General features: G+C 40.2%; 1 protein-coding gene across 2 annotated transcripts in view; it reads left to right on the forward strand.

Moving 5' to 3' along the window:
• LOC132273458 (cleavage stimulating factor 64) overlaps nucleotides 1-16,393 on the forward strand; it is a 48,127-nt gene that overhangs the window by 12,155 nt on the left and 19,579 nt on the right. Inside the window, exons 4-9 of one of the 2 annotated variants that reach the window (XM_059774420.1) lie at nucleotides 7,137-7,170; nucleotides 7,264-7,508; nucleotides 7,587-7,664; nucleotides 14,175-14,210; nucleotides 14,312-14,851; nucleotides 15,375-15,722. In XM_059774420.1, coding sequence (XP_059630403.1) covers nucleotides 7,137-7,170; nucleotides 7,264-7,508; nucleotides 7,587-7,664; nucleotides 14,175-14,210; nucleotides 14,312-14,851; nucleotides 15,375-15,722 — 1,281 coding nt within the window. The remainder of the gene's footprint in view (nucleotides 1-7,136; nucleotides 7,171-7,263; nucleotides 7,509-7,586; nucleotides 7,665-14,174; nucleotides 14,211-14,311; nucleotides 14,852-15,374; nucleotides 15,723-16,393) is intronic. The other variant, XM_059774421.1, reaches the window with a different exon arrangement.

The raw sequence follows: 16,393 nt of genomic DNA on the forward strand, positions 1-16,393 counted from the left end.
CATTAAACAATATATCTTTTTTCTTTCCCTCTTCAAGCACAATCAACCGCTCTTGCCATCGCAAAGGGCGGAAGGGCCTCAGACCTTGATCGCATCACTTGGTATATGGGTCTGTTGTGTCTCATCCTAAGGTCTATGATAGGTTAGATGTTGTTAATGTGGTCTATATAATGATCACAACAATTGCTAAATGGTTTTGGAGAAAGAATCATTAGCTTGTTTATGCTGTGATGGGAAGCAATGACATGCATTGCTCATATGATTGGGGCTCATGACTAGCTGATAAGGAGACACATTGAATCCCATGTAACATTTTGTTTAAGCTGTTGACACTGCCTTGCCTTTGTTCAGATGAAGTGATGAAATCAACTTTTTGGAAGATGCATGGCTTGGGAATAGTTCTTTCATGACTAATTTCCTAGTTTATGATGCATTGGTAAACATTATTACTACCTTTGTCCCATATTAGTAGTCTTTTATTCTATTTTAAGGTGTCCCAAATTAGTTGTCCCATTTGATAAGTCAAAGCAAAAAAAGTACCATTTTTCCATAATTATCGTCTGAGTTTTCAAAAATCTCTTAACTTAGTAATATACACTATTAAACTTTTTTTTTTTGAAAAGTAAAAATAACATTAAAAAAAGGCGTTCAAGAGGGGAACGCGTCCCAATTACAAAAGTGGAACCGGGACTAAGGCCCTAAAGAATCCAAAAAAGTAATTAAATCATATGAAGAAGAACAAAAGCTCCTCTTCACATAATTGAAGAGAGAACGAAGAATGTAAAGTTTGACTGTTTCTGTAGGCGACTCTTTTCCTTCGAACATTCTGCTATTTCTCTCTATCCAAATGCACCACCATACACAATGTGGTACAATTCTCCAGAAATCGCGAACGTCTCTTCTCACTGGACAACCTCTCCAAACATGAATCAATTCCTTAGTAGATCGTGGCATAACCCAACACATGCCAAACAACCCAACAATAAGATTCCAACAATCAATCGCCACAGGGCAATGCAAAAGGAGGTGATTAAGGACTCCTCATCATCCTTGCATAGACAACAGCGATTAACTATACAATTGCCCCTTTTTCTCAAATTATCAATTGTCAGAATCTTTCCCCACACAGCAGTCCAAACAAAGAAAGCCACCCTAGTTGGAGCCATAGACCGTCAAATAGTTTTCCATGGGAAGTCTCGATTAACAAAATTTGACAAACATAAGAACAAAGATCTAACTTCGAAACGACCATGGGAAGAGGGAACCCTAATTAAAACATCATTACCTCTGCCAACGCCCTCCTGTCGATATAGAAGATCCAAAAAAACACATACCTCGTCCATCTCCCAATCCTGAAAAGAGCGCCGAAAATGCACATCCCATATAATTCCGCTGCTATCAAGCCGATAGCAGTCGACTATGTAGGCGTGTTTATCAACAGCAATACTAAATAATCTTGGAAATGTATGAGAAAGTGGCTGATCCCCACACCAGAGATCTTCCCAAAACCGAATGTAACGTCCATCACGGAGTTTGAATCTGATATGAGCCGAAAAAACATCCCATCCCTTCCGAATAGCCTTCCACATCCCTACTCCTCCCACTAGGGTAACCGGACGCGTAGACCAACCTCCAGCCTCTTCGCCAAACCGACAAGAGACTAACTTGCGCCATGGTCGATGTCTTTCCTTCCCATATCTCCATAACCACTTACCCAGGAGAGCTTGATTGAAAGGAAGTAATCGTCTTATTCCAAGTCCACCCAATTTCACAGGCTTACAAACTTCCTCCCATCTGACAAGGTGGTACTTGAACTCATCGCCCTTACCACCCCAAAGGAAATCCCTTTGAATTTTTTCAATCCTGTCTGCAATGGAACAAGGGATTTGGAACATAGAAAGAAAATAAGTGGGGAGGCTTGACAAGGTGCTCTTAATAAGAGTAACTTTACCCCCTTTTGACAAGTATTGCTTCTTTCAACCTGCTAATCTCTTCGCATTCCTGTCAATCACGGAATCCCAACTCCCCACTAATCTTGAAGAGACCCCTAGGGCAAACCCAAATAAGGAATAGGGAATGAGCTCACCCTGCATCCAAGGACTGCAGCTAAAGAGGAAATATCCGGAACATTCCCTACTGGGACAAGCACACTCTTTGCCCATTGACCTTTAGCCCGGAAACTACCTGAAAACAAGTCAGAGCACACCTCCAGTATCGAAGTTGAGACACATCAGCATCACAGAAAACCAGGGTGTCATTTGCAAAGAGTAAATGGGAAATCTCCATCTGATGGTCTAAATCTTTACCCGCCCTGAAGCCCTTAATAAAACCAAGGTCCTCTGCCCTACGCATCAGTCTACTTAACCCCTCCATAACAACAAGAAAAAGGAAAGATGACAAAGGATCACCTTGTCTTATACCTCTAGAGCAACCAAAGAAACCGGCTGGAGAGCCATTTACAAGAACTGAAAACTTGACAGACGAAAGACAGGTCTCAATCCATTTCCTCCATTTACTTCCAAACCCCAATCTTTGTAACAAATAGAGTAGGAAATTCCAATTCACATGATCATATGCTTTCTCAATGTCAAGTTTGCATGGAACTCTAGGAATACCACTCCGTAATCTGGAATCCACACATTCGCCAGAAATAAGAACTGAATCAAGAATTTGTCGTCCGCCAACGAAAACATTCTGGGAATCCGAAATAATTCCATCCATAACTTCCTTCATCCTTAAAGCGAGCACCTTAGCAATGAGTTTGTAAATGCAGCCCACCAAACTAATAGGACGAAAATCCTTTATATCTGAAGCACCTCCCTTTTTTGGAATAAGGGCAATGAATGAAGCATTAAGCGATTTCTCAAAGATGCCAAAAGAATGAAACTCCTGAAAAGTACCCATTACCTCATTTCTTACAACCACCCAACTTTGAAATCGCATAGTGAAGCCATCAGGTCCTGGAGCTTTGTCCCCATTACAGCTTGAGAGAGCTCTAAGAACTTCTTCTTTAGTGAAAGGATTCTCAATCCTATCTCTATCAATCTCAGAAATAGCCTCAAAATGGAGACCATCAAGTTTGGGCCTCCAAACTAAAGGCTCTGTGTAAAGCTTCTGATAAAAGGAAGCAATACCGTTACGCACCTCTTCCTCTCTCCACAACTCCTCACCATCCACCCGAATTCTTCCTATATGATTACTTCTCCTATGAGCGTTAGCTAACCGGTGGAAGAATTTTGTGTTCCGATCACCTTCCTTTAACCAAAGAGCCTGGGATTTTTGTCGCCACGAGATCTCCTCCATACTAACGAACTCAGCAAATACCGCCTGACAAGAGGCTCTCCTGGAACGAAGAGATTCCATATCCCTTCCGGCCTCCTCGAGACGATCAATCTCTGAAAATTCAGCAAGTACTCTATTCTTCCTCCATTCCAAATTCCTGAAGACATCCTTGTTCCATTGCTTGAGAGCTAACTTGAGAGCCCTTAAATTCCTTGTAATTGTGAAACTGGGCGAACCTGAAAAAGTGACTCCTTCCCACCAAGAACTGACTTTTCCTTGGAAATCATACGCACGCAGCCACATATTCTCGAATCTAAATGGGGATCTTTGAGAACATAAACCCCAGCAATCCAAAACCAAAGGCACATGGTCAGAAGTGACCCTTTCTAACACCACTTGAACAACATCCGGGAATTTCTCTTCCCAATCCCCGGAAATTAAAAATCTGTCCAGCCTTGATGGAGTGATTGGATCCCTACCATTGGACCAAGTATAAGCTGCACCTTCTATTGGTAAATCAACAAAAAGATGCTCATTAATAAAATCAAAAAATTGATCCATTTCCAGAGACCTTCTTCCCCCTGTAGACCTCTCTGACGGGGACGTAACAGCATTGAAATCCCCTCCCAGGCACCAAGGGAAAGACCACAGTCCTTGGACATGGCAAAGCTCCTCCCAAAAGATATGTCGTTCATCATCAACAACCGGTCCATAGACTCCGGTAAAAACCCACTTGAAGTTGTCCTCTTCCATCTTAAACATGCAAGATATAGAGAATCTTCCCATCCATACGTCCGTTCGAGTTAACCATCTACTATCCCACATAACTAATATCCCGCCCGAAGATCCTATAGCATTCAAAGCCTCCCATTCCACAAACCTTCCTCCCCACAATCTCTTAACCTCCCTGTCAGTAATGGATGCCAACTTGGTTTCTTGTAAGCAAACAAGCTGGGCACCCCACTTCCTTAAAACTACCTTCACCACCCTTCCCTTGTTCGGATCATTAAGACCACGAACATTCCATGAAATGATTCGTAGCTTCATTGTAAACCAGATAAAATAATATCCCCTCCACCCTTCTTGAGACTCCTGCTCCTGGTTCTTCCCCTTTCCTTCACCACTCCTCCTTTGCCTTCGTATTTGACTTTAGAAATGAGATTCTTTATCTCCTGTACTCCTTTCCAAGATGATAAAGGCTTCGTGTTTATAACTTCATTGGTCACTGCAACTTCTCTCCCTTCCACAATTGTTTGAAGGATAGATAATGTCTGGTCATCATTACCCTTTGAAGAGACTCCCAGAAACTTACTAGTGACTCCAATATTGTCAACTACCCGATCTTTCCCCATATCAACACCCTGTTCGTCGGGTCGCACCATAGCCAGTGGTGTCTCTTGTAGGATTTTAGAACTCGTCTCCACCCAAGGTGTAAGCTCATTGGAGCAAACCTGTTGGATAGAACCCAGATCATCAAGCACTTCCTCTTCCAGCTCCTTATCATTTTCATAAAAAGAATCAGATTCTGAAACAAAGTCAGTCCTATCAGTCTCTGTGTGAGGCAAGCAATTAAGACCTTTCAGAGCAACACTTAGTCGAAGCTCTTTGAATAAAGCTACAGCCTCTTCATTGGACAGTTGGAAGTGCAGATCTCTGCTCATGCATACTGTAATTCCTTCAGATAATTTCTTAACAGCACAATCTGCAATTTTCATCTGCCTAGAAATGTCAATCTCACTCTCATTCATACCTTCCGTATTCAACCCAGAATCAGTTCCATCATTCGTGACAGTCAACTCACTACTCTTCTCTAATTCTGGCCCAACACCGGCACTCCTCAGCACACAAGAAGGGGTAGAAGAAGAGGATGGAACATTAAAATTCTGAGGATGTGAAACTGATGACGTACCTGGATCACTAGTAGAGGTCCACTTCTGCTTCTCTTTTCGAGACCATCTAACTCCTTGATGTTTTCTATTGAGGTCCCGAGACGAAGACCTAACAGTTCTTCCTTTCGACTGGAAAGTTTCAGAGAGAGATGACGATGAGATGTCTGCACAACATTGAGAATGGCGAGAACCCAATTCAACAGGACCACCACCAGTCGCTACACCAGATAATTTCAATCATTTTCTCTTTTCCGGAGAGTTCCAGAAAATTACAGAATTATCTTCAGGCCTCTGAAAGTGACTGACTCCTTTAGAGGTAAGTGAGCTGGGCTTTGATAACAGAAAGTAGTACTTTATTTTTGGGCCCCCTCAAGACCTTTCTCTCCATATTACTCCCATTTGGTCCATAACTTAAAGTGGACTTTGGGCTGGGCTTGTTCTTAAAATAAAGAGGCCCTCGATGAACAGCCTTCTGCAGCTCCTGTGGGCCGGGGTGAAAAAGCGGCCCATATAACGATATAGGCCCGTAGCCCATTTCAGTTCCACGCCTAAGCCCATTAGAGTTCACAGCATTAAAGACTCCATTAAGAACACGATCTTTGCCACGTGGTTGGTATCCGTTAGCGCGGATATTACGAGGGAACATATGGCGATGACTAAGGGCTTGATTGGCCCTTCGACGCGCTTCAGGCGCGTGCATAGGCGGACATCTCTTTCCTTCGACGCCATGGTAGATCTGTGCTTTCCGGCGATTTTCTCCATTTGCAATAGTCGGGATATGTGACTCCTCAACGCCATAGTAAGATTTCGGAAGGATACGAGGTGTTATTTCCTCTATTAAGTTGACCCTGTAAGCCACTCGTTGGTCCTCAACAAAAACGTACTCCGGCAACATTTTTCCGACAGAGACATAGAGGAGAATTCGCTGTCCACACGCCGAAACGTCCGCCTCAACTCCTCGGAGTCCACCACATAAATTCCCAATTGCTTCAAAAAGCTTGTTGCACCGGAGATGGAGGGGTAAACCAAACAGGATCACCCGACGTATGACTCGTTCTTTTACAGCAGAACAGCTGGCGGCGAAGTACCAAATATCGATGGATAATAAAGCGTCACCCCATCTTTTCCTCCCTTCGTCCAACACCCTTGAGGCCTCAGCCTCCGAAGGAAACCTGAACAGAAGTAGATCATCAGGTAAAGGAGATACTTTCACCCCCACATGAAACCTTCCAAGTTTTCGACGCCCACGCCTCAATCCCTTCAAGACACCCCACGTCTCTGTCAAAACGACCTACAAGGCATGATCGCAGTACAGATTCGTGCTCCTGGATGCTTTGATGATCAACCCTATAAACCAGATCATTGCCTATAGAGCAGCTTTTGATTTCCCCGTGAAGATTAAGACATGGTAGGGTCGCAATGCTAAGATAGGATCGATGCATATCACGATTCCTTGCCAAAGAACGAGGAACCAGTGACAGGCAAAAATGGTGGACGCCGGAGTGGAAGACTCCGACGTCAAAAAGAGAAGAGAGAGAAGAGAGAAAAGTCAAACATTAGAGAGAGACAAATTTTCTAATTCTTGTCTTAGTAATAAGAGGCAACTAACATGACAATATGGTGATTTTGAAAGGGGACAATGCATTAATTGCAGGTCCTCTTAAAAATTTATATTATTAAAGGCGGACAACTAATATGGGATGGAGGGAGTATCATTTAGTGTATCCCTAATACTCAAAAATTCGATAACCCTGATGTAGAAAGGTATTGGAAACTTTATGTTATAATCTTTAACAATTGTGAAATTCCAAATCAAGTAACGTTGTTTGGTGGATTGATGTCAGTAGGAGCAAAAACAAACAATATGCAATGAAATGATAAAATACAGTTTTCTTTCTCATCACAACTGTGTACTTGCTTGCTCTTTAATGTCATATCATTCATTCTCATTTCCTTTCTCTGCAGGGTCGTGGTGGACCTGGGATGGTTGCAAATGTTGGTTAGTTTATTCCCTAAACTTTTGGTGAGCTCTCCTATACTTACATAAATATAGCCTAAAATCAATTTTCTTTTCTTCCTGAATATGATACAGACCCTCAAAAACAATCTGGAAGTGCAGCGATTGTTGGGGATTCTGGGTTTTACCAGCCACTTGGTCTCCAATTAGCTATGACTGCTGCATCCGTCATGGCAGGAGCTCTTGGGGGTGCTCAGATTGGTAGCAAGTCTAATCAAAATGGTTTGCAAAATCAGCTGGCATTGGGCACTGATCCTTTAACTCTTCATCTGGCCAAAATGTCAAGGAATCAGCTCAATGAGATAATGTCTGAGCTGAAGGTAAGCATTTTGATACAGTCGTTCCAGCCTTTATGAACTGCTTCTAAGATAGGTATTTTATTCTCATTTTGATGACAGGTAATGGCTACACAAAACAGGGAACTAGCCCGCCAACTATTGCTTGCGAGTCCACATTTGTCAAAAGCTCTTTTCCAGGTTAGTATCCGTCATTTGTTGCTTTTTTTTAATATAAAAGGAGGTTTCCACGGACCATCTTATTAATACCATTCAAGATCCCCATCCAGTCATTTACTCTTGGATCAGGGGTTTATTTCCATGTTTTGCATATGTGCTTTTATAAATATGTGTGCATATAGGAGAACTGTCTTGTACAATTTGTCCTGAGATCTTTCTAGTTAAAAACCTCTTGTTTTCAGCAACATGGAGTAATAGTAAATATTCATGTGCAAATCATGCTCCGGATTTACAGGATTTTGTCTTGTTACCTATTTCTTTTACTTTCCACATTTTACATTTATATTCTTATTTTATTTGAATGGTTGAAACCCATTTTAGTAAAATCACTTTATACATCAATGTATAAGAAACTGGGCTACCCTTCTGGAGCAATGATCATTATAGCAAGCAACACTACTCTTACGGTGACCTGGCTCCGATATGCTGTTGAAGATGCATTACTGTGGAGGGGTGGTTTGGAGTACCAAACCTTCAATTCTCCACCAAATAGACAGTCTTATTAATCATCAGTACAGACAGTTTCCTATCCACATCATCCCCAAATTGTGCCGCAGTCTTCCTTATGATATGGTATATCTTAAACACTCAACTCAACAAAGTCTTTTTCTCAACTACTTGGGATTGGCTACATGAATCCAAAATTTTTATTCTGCTGGCCACAGCCTTAGACCTCCATGAACTCTACTGTTTCTCTCCATCCACAGCTTCCATAGGATAGTAACAAAAGAACATTTGATGAATTTAGATCTGATTGAACTACACACAGACCTAATAAGAACCCAATCAGCAAAATCTGTCAAAGAATGAAAGTCCAAGAGTCTCAATCCCAACAAAGAACACCACCAATTCCAAACCTGTCTAGCCAAAGGACAGTGAATAAAGAGGTGAACAGAATGATCTTCATTATCCCAGCAGTTGCGACATATTGAAGGGAGAGTGGAATCACTTTTCAAATTTGAGAAAGATGGAATAGCATTGTTAAAAATGTGAGCACAGGGGATGGCCACTCTAGGTCTGCAGGTACACCAAACCAACTTGTACCAAGCCAATTATATCAGCACCTGGTGATATTCTCTTGTTCCTCATCAAACCAGCAACTTCAGCAGAGACGGTGGCAAACACCATTGATTCTGATATATAAAGTCAGCAACAGTCTTTGTTTTATCAACATCACAAGCTCTCCATGTTTTCAAACTGAATTGATGACAGAGAGGCATTCTATTTAACCATGGATCCATCAAAAAGTTCAATGATCTGCCATCTCCAACTGAAAAGGAGATATGCTGCAACATAAAGTGACTATCTTGTAACATGGATATCCAAATAGATGTATCAGAAGTTCTGGGCACATAATTCCAGAAATTTGATTTGCTGGAATACTTCTTGAACCATGTTGGACCCCGAGAGAGGAAGAGAAGGGGGGGCGCCGGGGGCCGGGGTGATTTGATTGGTCAATTTTAAAACCTTCTTCAGCTTAGCAAGATCAATGTTGATAAGCAAATACAATGAACACAAGGTATACAAGGAAAACCCTCTCAATAGGGAAAAACCTTTGTTCTTGGCCTCAGCTAGTATTAACTCCACTAGTTGTATGCAAGTAGTTACACACTCAGCTATCTCATACTCTGCACACACCCTTATACAAGTTGAAACACTAGCTTTCACAGCCTCTACAAACACACTAGCTTAACATAGTGCTTACAAACACTCCCCCTATCCTAAGCACCCTTGCTTGGACCTGCAACCTCTCACAACTCACCAAATACATATAAAAGTATGAATATCAACAATATTTAAGTATACGCAAAATATTAGAGTGGTTGTGTGGCTCAAAACAACAATCTGTAGCCTTCAGTGTTATTAAAGGCCAAAGGCGCTCGAGGTCCTTTGGAGCCTAGGCGCGAGGTGCACGGCAAGGCGCGCGCCTGAGTGAAGTGAGGCGCATAATTGAAAATATAAACTACTATAAAAACATGCATATCTCATAAGTCATATCAATATTCTAAAAATAATATCAAATATAAAAAAGCAAATCCATCAACTAAACAAGCATCCAACAACCATAAAATAGAGCACAAATTTGTTTTCTTGAAAGACAAAGCAGAATTTGTTTTTTTGAATGGCAAAACAAAGCACAAAAAGAAATATATCTGTTAACAAAAAAAAAACGAGGCTGTTAACAAGAAAAGAAAAGAAAAAACAGAGCAAAAAAAAAAAAGATGTAGAGATAGAAGAAGTAGATGAAGAGAGAAAAGTAGACGAGAAGAGGGAGAAAGTGTTAAAGAAAAAAAGAGACTGAGAGAGGAGAACTAGATGAAGAGAGAGATGTAAACAAAGATAGAAGAGAGGAGTAGAGGAGAAGAGAGGAGAGAGAAAAAAAGAAGAACTGATGTGGCTTCGTCGTTCATCTCTGCAACTAAGGCTTCGTCGTTCATCTCACGGTCTCATCACTCTTTCTCTGTTCGGTTGACAATTTGACTCTTGGGCTTTCTTATTTGTTTGTTCTTTTGAGCAAAAGTTTCTTCTCTTGTATGCTTGGGCTTTCTTATATGTTTATTAAGTTGCCAAAAGTACCCTTTTTGGCTTAAGAAATAGAATAATCATAGTTTTTTTTTTTAAAATCAGTGGGTGCGCCTAACAAACAGGACAAGGCGCAATCGAGGTGCGAGCCTAGTAAACATCAGTGAGCCTGGGATGACAACAGGCGCTAGGCCTGCTCCTTGAGCCTAGGCGTGCCTTTAACAACACCGGTAGCCTTTAGAACTCTTTCTGCAGAAACTAGGGTCTGAGGGGTAAATCTGAAAATTCGTGTCCCAAAAATTATGAGATCGCTACCACAGCCTTATATCACCATTACAAACATGCTCAGATGATAAACAAGATAAGTATGGCATGCGAATCACAATTCAACCTCAACAAGGCCTTGACAACAGCTACATAATGAAGAACTAGGGTTTTGATAGGTCAAAACCACAAGTGACCAAAGTTCTGTCCAAAAACCAACTTCAACAGCCTTGATTCATCAATACAAACTTGCTAGCATGTAGATTAGACATTGTATAGCAAGATTTAAACAATCTATAAATGAATCACAAGGCTAAACCAGAAAACAACTTGAATCACAGGTCTGAGATAAAAAAATCATTGTAGCATAGTAAACCTCAAGAACAAGTGCTCTGCAAATGTAAATAGCCAAATTATAGCTGTGTTAACCTTGACTTAGCACCATAGCAAGCTCAGGCTCAAAGTGAACCTTCAAACCAGCCCTTGCACCAGCAAAACTAAACAGCAAATGAACTCCATGATGAACACAGCAACAAGGATCAATTGTATGACATTTCTATGAAGATTTTAGGTTCAGATCATCATCAAGGACCTTAGAAATGTTGGTTCATATGAAGCTCTCGAGTATACTACAAGAAGGATATACACATGGCACCTGTAGCCAATCATTGGCTACAGAATGTTATGACGTTCTTCATGTGAATAGACCATTATACCCTTGCCAACTCAGCTGTTTTGTCATCTAGTATATAAGAAATTACAGGTCACAACATCAAGGTTGTAATAGCTTTCTTATCCAAGACTTGGTGATTAAGAAATGCAATGAGATATATACACTCTCACTCTAGGACCACAACAACATGTCACACACTTGAGCGTCAAGTAGAAAGATCAAAATACCCTTGTAACAGCCACTTGTCATTCTCAGCCCAAACCTGTTGCTGAGACTGTATAATTCACAATGCAGGCTAAATCATAGCTGTTCAATGCAATGCAGTTATCTGAACATGTGTATAAACATATAATACAATTGTGAAATCACCATAGTACCCCTGAAAATCCCTGTAGCTAATTTTCATATGCTGAACCTCAGTTAACACAAAAAATAGCCTGAACAGACTGAATAGCTTAAACCATTGTCAAATTGTGTCAGAAGATGGTTAACGACTATACTACCCCTGTGAGATGATATAAGTCACTTTGCACAGCAATGGTGATCATATAAGCCCTTGACAGCTCTGTAACACCAGGTTTTGACATTAAAAAGGCAAATACCAATTGGTACTAATTAGGACTAACAAACCAGCCAATCCAAAAGGAGTTCTTGTTCTCAATGAAGACCCCACAGAGAGTAAGTGGCAGCAAAATTGATATCCTTTTCCTTCTGATCCCAAATTCTCCTCCTTTCTTAGGCACTGTAATATTGTTCCAACTCAGCAAGTGAAGCTTATGATGATTGTCTTTGGAATCTCAAATGAACTTGTAGAAAACTCCTCCTTCACTGTTTGAAGAATATTGAAGACAGCTCAGTAATAAGAAAAAGAAGTGAGCTCAGATTTACCAATTCCACTCTCCCAGCCAGAGATAGGTGCTTGCCATTGCAAACTGACTGCTTGGAGTCCACCATATCAAGAAGAGCATTACAATGGTTCTTCTTTAAGCTTCTATCTACCAAAGGTGAACCAAGGTATCTCATAGGAAGCTCACATTGTCTGAATTGCAGAAACCTCAACAATCTCCCTTCCTTCTAACAGCTTTAGTAAAGAAAAACGACTCTTCTCTTTGCTAAAAAGGCTTGAAACTTCATGAAACTCATTAAAAGTATCAATCACAGCTGAAGCAGTACCCAAATAGTTCTCACCAGCACAAACAAATCATCTGCAAAGAAACAATGATTAAGCTTCATGCCCACTCTGTCAACAGACTTACAAAGCTAGATCTGACCTTCCTCCACCTTCCTATTCATTATAGTAGAAAAATACTGTCACTAAAGTGAATAGTAAAGGAGAAAGGGGGGATCCTTGTCTAATTCCTTTCCCTGCAGCAAAGAAACCAGCTGGAACACCATTTACAAGGACTGAAAATCTAGCTGTGGATACACATTGAGCAATCCAATCTATCCACTGAATACCGAAACCATAGTTATGCAGTAATTTGAACAGGAAAGGCCATGAAATAGAATCATAGGCTTTCTTCAATTCTACCTTGAGAGCCATAGAAGCATAACCTCTCTTGTTAGCAAAACCTTTAAGATCATGTACTAAAATGATGTTACCTTGAATCTTTCTATCCTTCATGAAATCCATCTGTTCACCACCAACCAGATTACTCAAAACCTTCCCCAATCTGTTTGCCAAAATCTTAGCCACAACTTTATATAAGGTATTGCATAAGGGGATAGGTCTGAAACCATTAGTTCTGCAACTACCTAACTTCTTTGGAACAAGAGTTTAGAAAGTAGCATTCATACCCAAAGGCATAGAGGATTGGAACCACTACTGAACAGCTTGAACAGCATCCCTCTTAAATTATGCTCCAGAATCTTTGGTAAAACCTAGTGGTACCATTAGGCCTAGGGGCCTTATCAGGATGAAAATCCATTGTAACACCCTTGATTTCTTCCTCAGTAACACTTGCTTCCAATTCATCCTTTTGCTCAGAAGTTGAGCAAACTCTGGGATGCTGCAAATCTGAAATGTCGCTATATTTGTCTGCAGAGTACAACTTCTCATAGTAGTGTACCAACCAATCCTTTGCGACCTGCTCTGTAGTAGCATTACCTTCCTCTGATATAAGCTTAATAATGGAATTAATAGCTCTCTTCTGTTTAACCTTCTGATGGAAAATTTTTGTACACTTATCATTCTCAGTCAACCACTGGATTCTAGACTTTTGAGCCCACACTATCTCCTCTAGAGCTTGTAAGTGTTCAACCTGTTCTTTGGCAGCATTAGCACTTCTCATCCATAGGATCTGTTAGAGGTGTTCCAGAAATGTCTGCGATCGAGTAAATAGCTCTACATGAAGTAATTTCATTTGAAGAGCTTCCATCTTCTTAATATCAGAGTCAAGTTGATTAAATGCTGTTCCTCTCATCCTATTCCACTATTTTATCTTTACTCTCACTAATCTCAGTTTCTATATAAGGCTGTGTAGTGGATTCCCAGATGTATGTTCCTGCCTTACTGAACTGATAATCTGTATGACCCATTCTATCTAGTAGTATTTATTTGAATGTTTAATTCATTAGCAAAACTGAATTGACCTGGTTGAGGACAGAGTACTTTCTACGTAGTAGTAGTGGTTCAATTATCAATTATAGTTTACAGCAAGTGATAGTGTTCCTAAAAGAAAATAGGGTCTCTAGGTGTGTTTTTGTGTCTGGTGTCTTGCAATTTGTGCATGTATTATTGTTTTGCAGTAATCTAATTGGAAGAATAGGAAGATGCATGTTCTTCTTTCTTTTTCTTCCTAATTATCTCAAGGAATTTCTTTTTTCCTGGTAAATAATTATCTCAATGAATGTTAGTTTTTGATTGATCCACTTTTGGACTTCCCATTATTTCTTACTCTCCTCAACTATTATACTTGTGCCCTTGTGCAGTTTCTTCATTGTGATTGCATTTTGATTGTGAGAGTGTCATATACGGTATCTTACAAGTTCCTATCTGACTATACTTGCAGGCACTGATAATGCTAGGAATGGTTACCCCACAAATGGTTTGTTTCACTACCTCAAAGTTTTGTGTCACTATTAAAATCTATTGCTAAATACACAAAATTGTGTGACAAAAGACACTTCCTTTCTTTTAAATGTGCAGTTGCAGATGCCGAATATCCGGCAAGCTCCGGGTCCACTTACACAGACTTCATTGCAAGATGGCCAACCGGGTCAGCGACCAGCTGTTGAAACTCTTCCTGGGCTACCCCCTTTTGCACAGGACAAGTTGCATTTTGGGTTGATGCCCAAAGTACAAGAAGGCCAAGTGCCTTCTATGCCTACAAATTCTTTAGTTCATAGCCACTATCCAGCACTCCAACAGCTTCAAACACAGCCTCAAATTCAGCTTCCACATCAGGCTCAGAAGCAAGTTCTAGAACAAGCCACGTTGCGGGGGCAGACTGGAGTTTCAACATTACCATCCATACACATGCAGCCTTTGAGCAATCTGTCTGTCAAACCACAAATTCAAGTAGCAGCTTCCTCTTTTATGAAGAAGCACATGCAACCTCCGGTGTTACAGCAAACAGGACAGGTTGGAGCTGCTAGTTTAGGGCATAATACTCAGCTGGTTGCTCCAAATGCAACCCTCCAGCCTTCAAATTTTATGCGTCCTCCTTTATCAGATAAAGGCTTTCAGGTGCCAAACTCCACATGTCTTATCAGTTTCCAAGATAGGAGAAATGGTCAAAGACAAATAAGTCTCTGAGAAAGGTCCTGTTGTCTTTAGGCAGGTTTTATGGATTAAACTTCTCTCTTCCTGGAAGAAGAGTCTTTCATCCTCATCTGAGATGTCTGATTAGTAGCAAATAAGAATACTTAATGAGCTAGTCCGAAGTTAGATTAAGAATGTATAGTTAATATTAAATTGCCTTGGATAGAATTTAAGTTCATATATTTTGATTTTGCTAATATAAATTTAAACTGTCAAAATGCTTCATGTCCTAACAAAATCAGCACAAAGTTATATGCCTGGAACATGTGGAATTAGGAAGATCTGTTGTAGTGTCTTGATGTTTTGCGATTGAGTGATATATTATTTATCAGCTAGTGGCTAGAGAATTTGTTCCCCTGATGGTTTTAGTTATTTTCTGTTAATGATTCTATGTTTTTGTTAATGTCATTGTAGAATTCATTTTATTTATTAATTCCCTTTCCAATAGCAGCCTGGCTCGTCAATATTATCAGGTATTCCAGATACGATAAATAAATTTGGTGATATACCTGCTCAAGTTGCTAAAAGTTCGATTCAGGCGCAGAGAGATGACATCTATTTGAGCTTGCCTTCAGTGTCATCTCAGAAAGCAAGCACTGTTCATGACACTGCAGATCCAACAAACCACCCTTCAAAACTGGTGAAATTGGATGATGGAAGGAGTACCTCTTTCCCTGCAGCTGGTTTAAATGTGTCCTCTTTATCTGGACCATCCCAAGTTTCTGGTCGCTTTTCGTCTGGAAACCAAATTCCCAAAGCGGAAGAAGCTCAAAACTCAGACAAACAAGTTCCACAGGTAATTTTTTATGCTGAGATCAATAGTTGACATCATTCTAGTTTTTTTTTTTAATTTTTTATCAGCCTATAATACATGCATTTGTTCGTTTGGCCTCTCAAAAACGGTTGTCACTGTAAGGTGTATTGTTGCTGAAAGTTTGGAATTTGATGGGTATTGCCATTAATCACAATCTTCATGAGACAAAAAAACGAACTTATTTTGCAGTATTCTATATAAACTGATAACATGCTAAAATACCACGCCTGTCTTTTAGGATGGAATGATTGGGAAATGATTGTATATAATTGTCTTTAATGGAAAAGGAAACTAACCTTCGTTTATTTCAATGCAAAATACTTTTCGGAAAACATTATTTTCATTTTTTCGATGTCTGGTTGCACATAAAACTAGGTAAAACATTTACAGGTATATAAGCGTACAAAATTCACAATTCATTTTACGCTCAGACCACCTAACAAATGCAAAGAAAGAGAAATGGAGAGCAGAAAGCCTTTCACGTGTACCAAACTTTACGCATTTATAACTCCTCATGCCTCGTATCTAGAGGTGCCCTAATGAGGTGTGTGTTGACTTTAAGAGATAATGAAATCAGGAGTAAAGTATAGGAAGAAGAAGAAGAAAAAGAGAAGAAAGAGGATGAGAGAAAAAGAGAGAGAGAGATGGGGAAA

Source organism: Cornus florida, unplaced genomic scaffold (assembly GCF_030987335.1).
Source record: "Cornus florida cultivar Cherokee Brave unplaced genomic scaffold, ASM3098733v1 CherokeeBrave_3.0.0_Hap2_Chr09, whole genome shotgun sequence".
NCBI lineage: Eukaryota > Viridiplantae > Streptophyta > Magnoliopsida > Cornales > Cornaceae > Cornus > Cornus florida.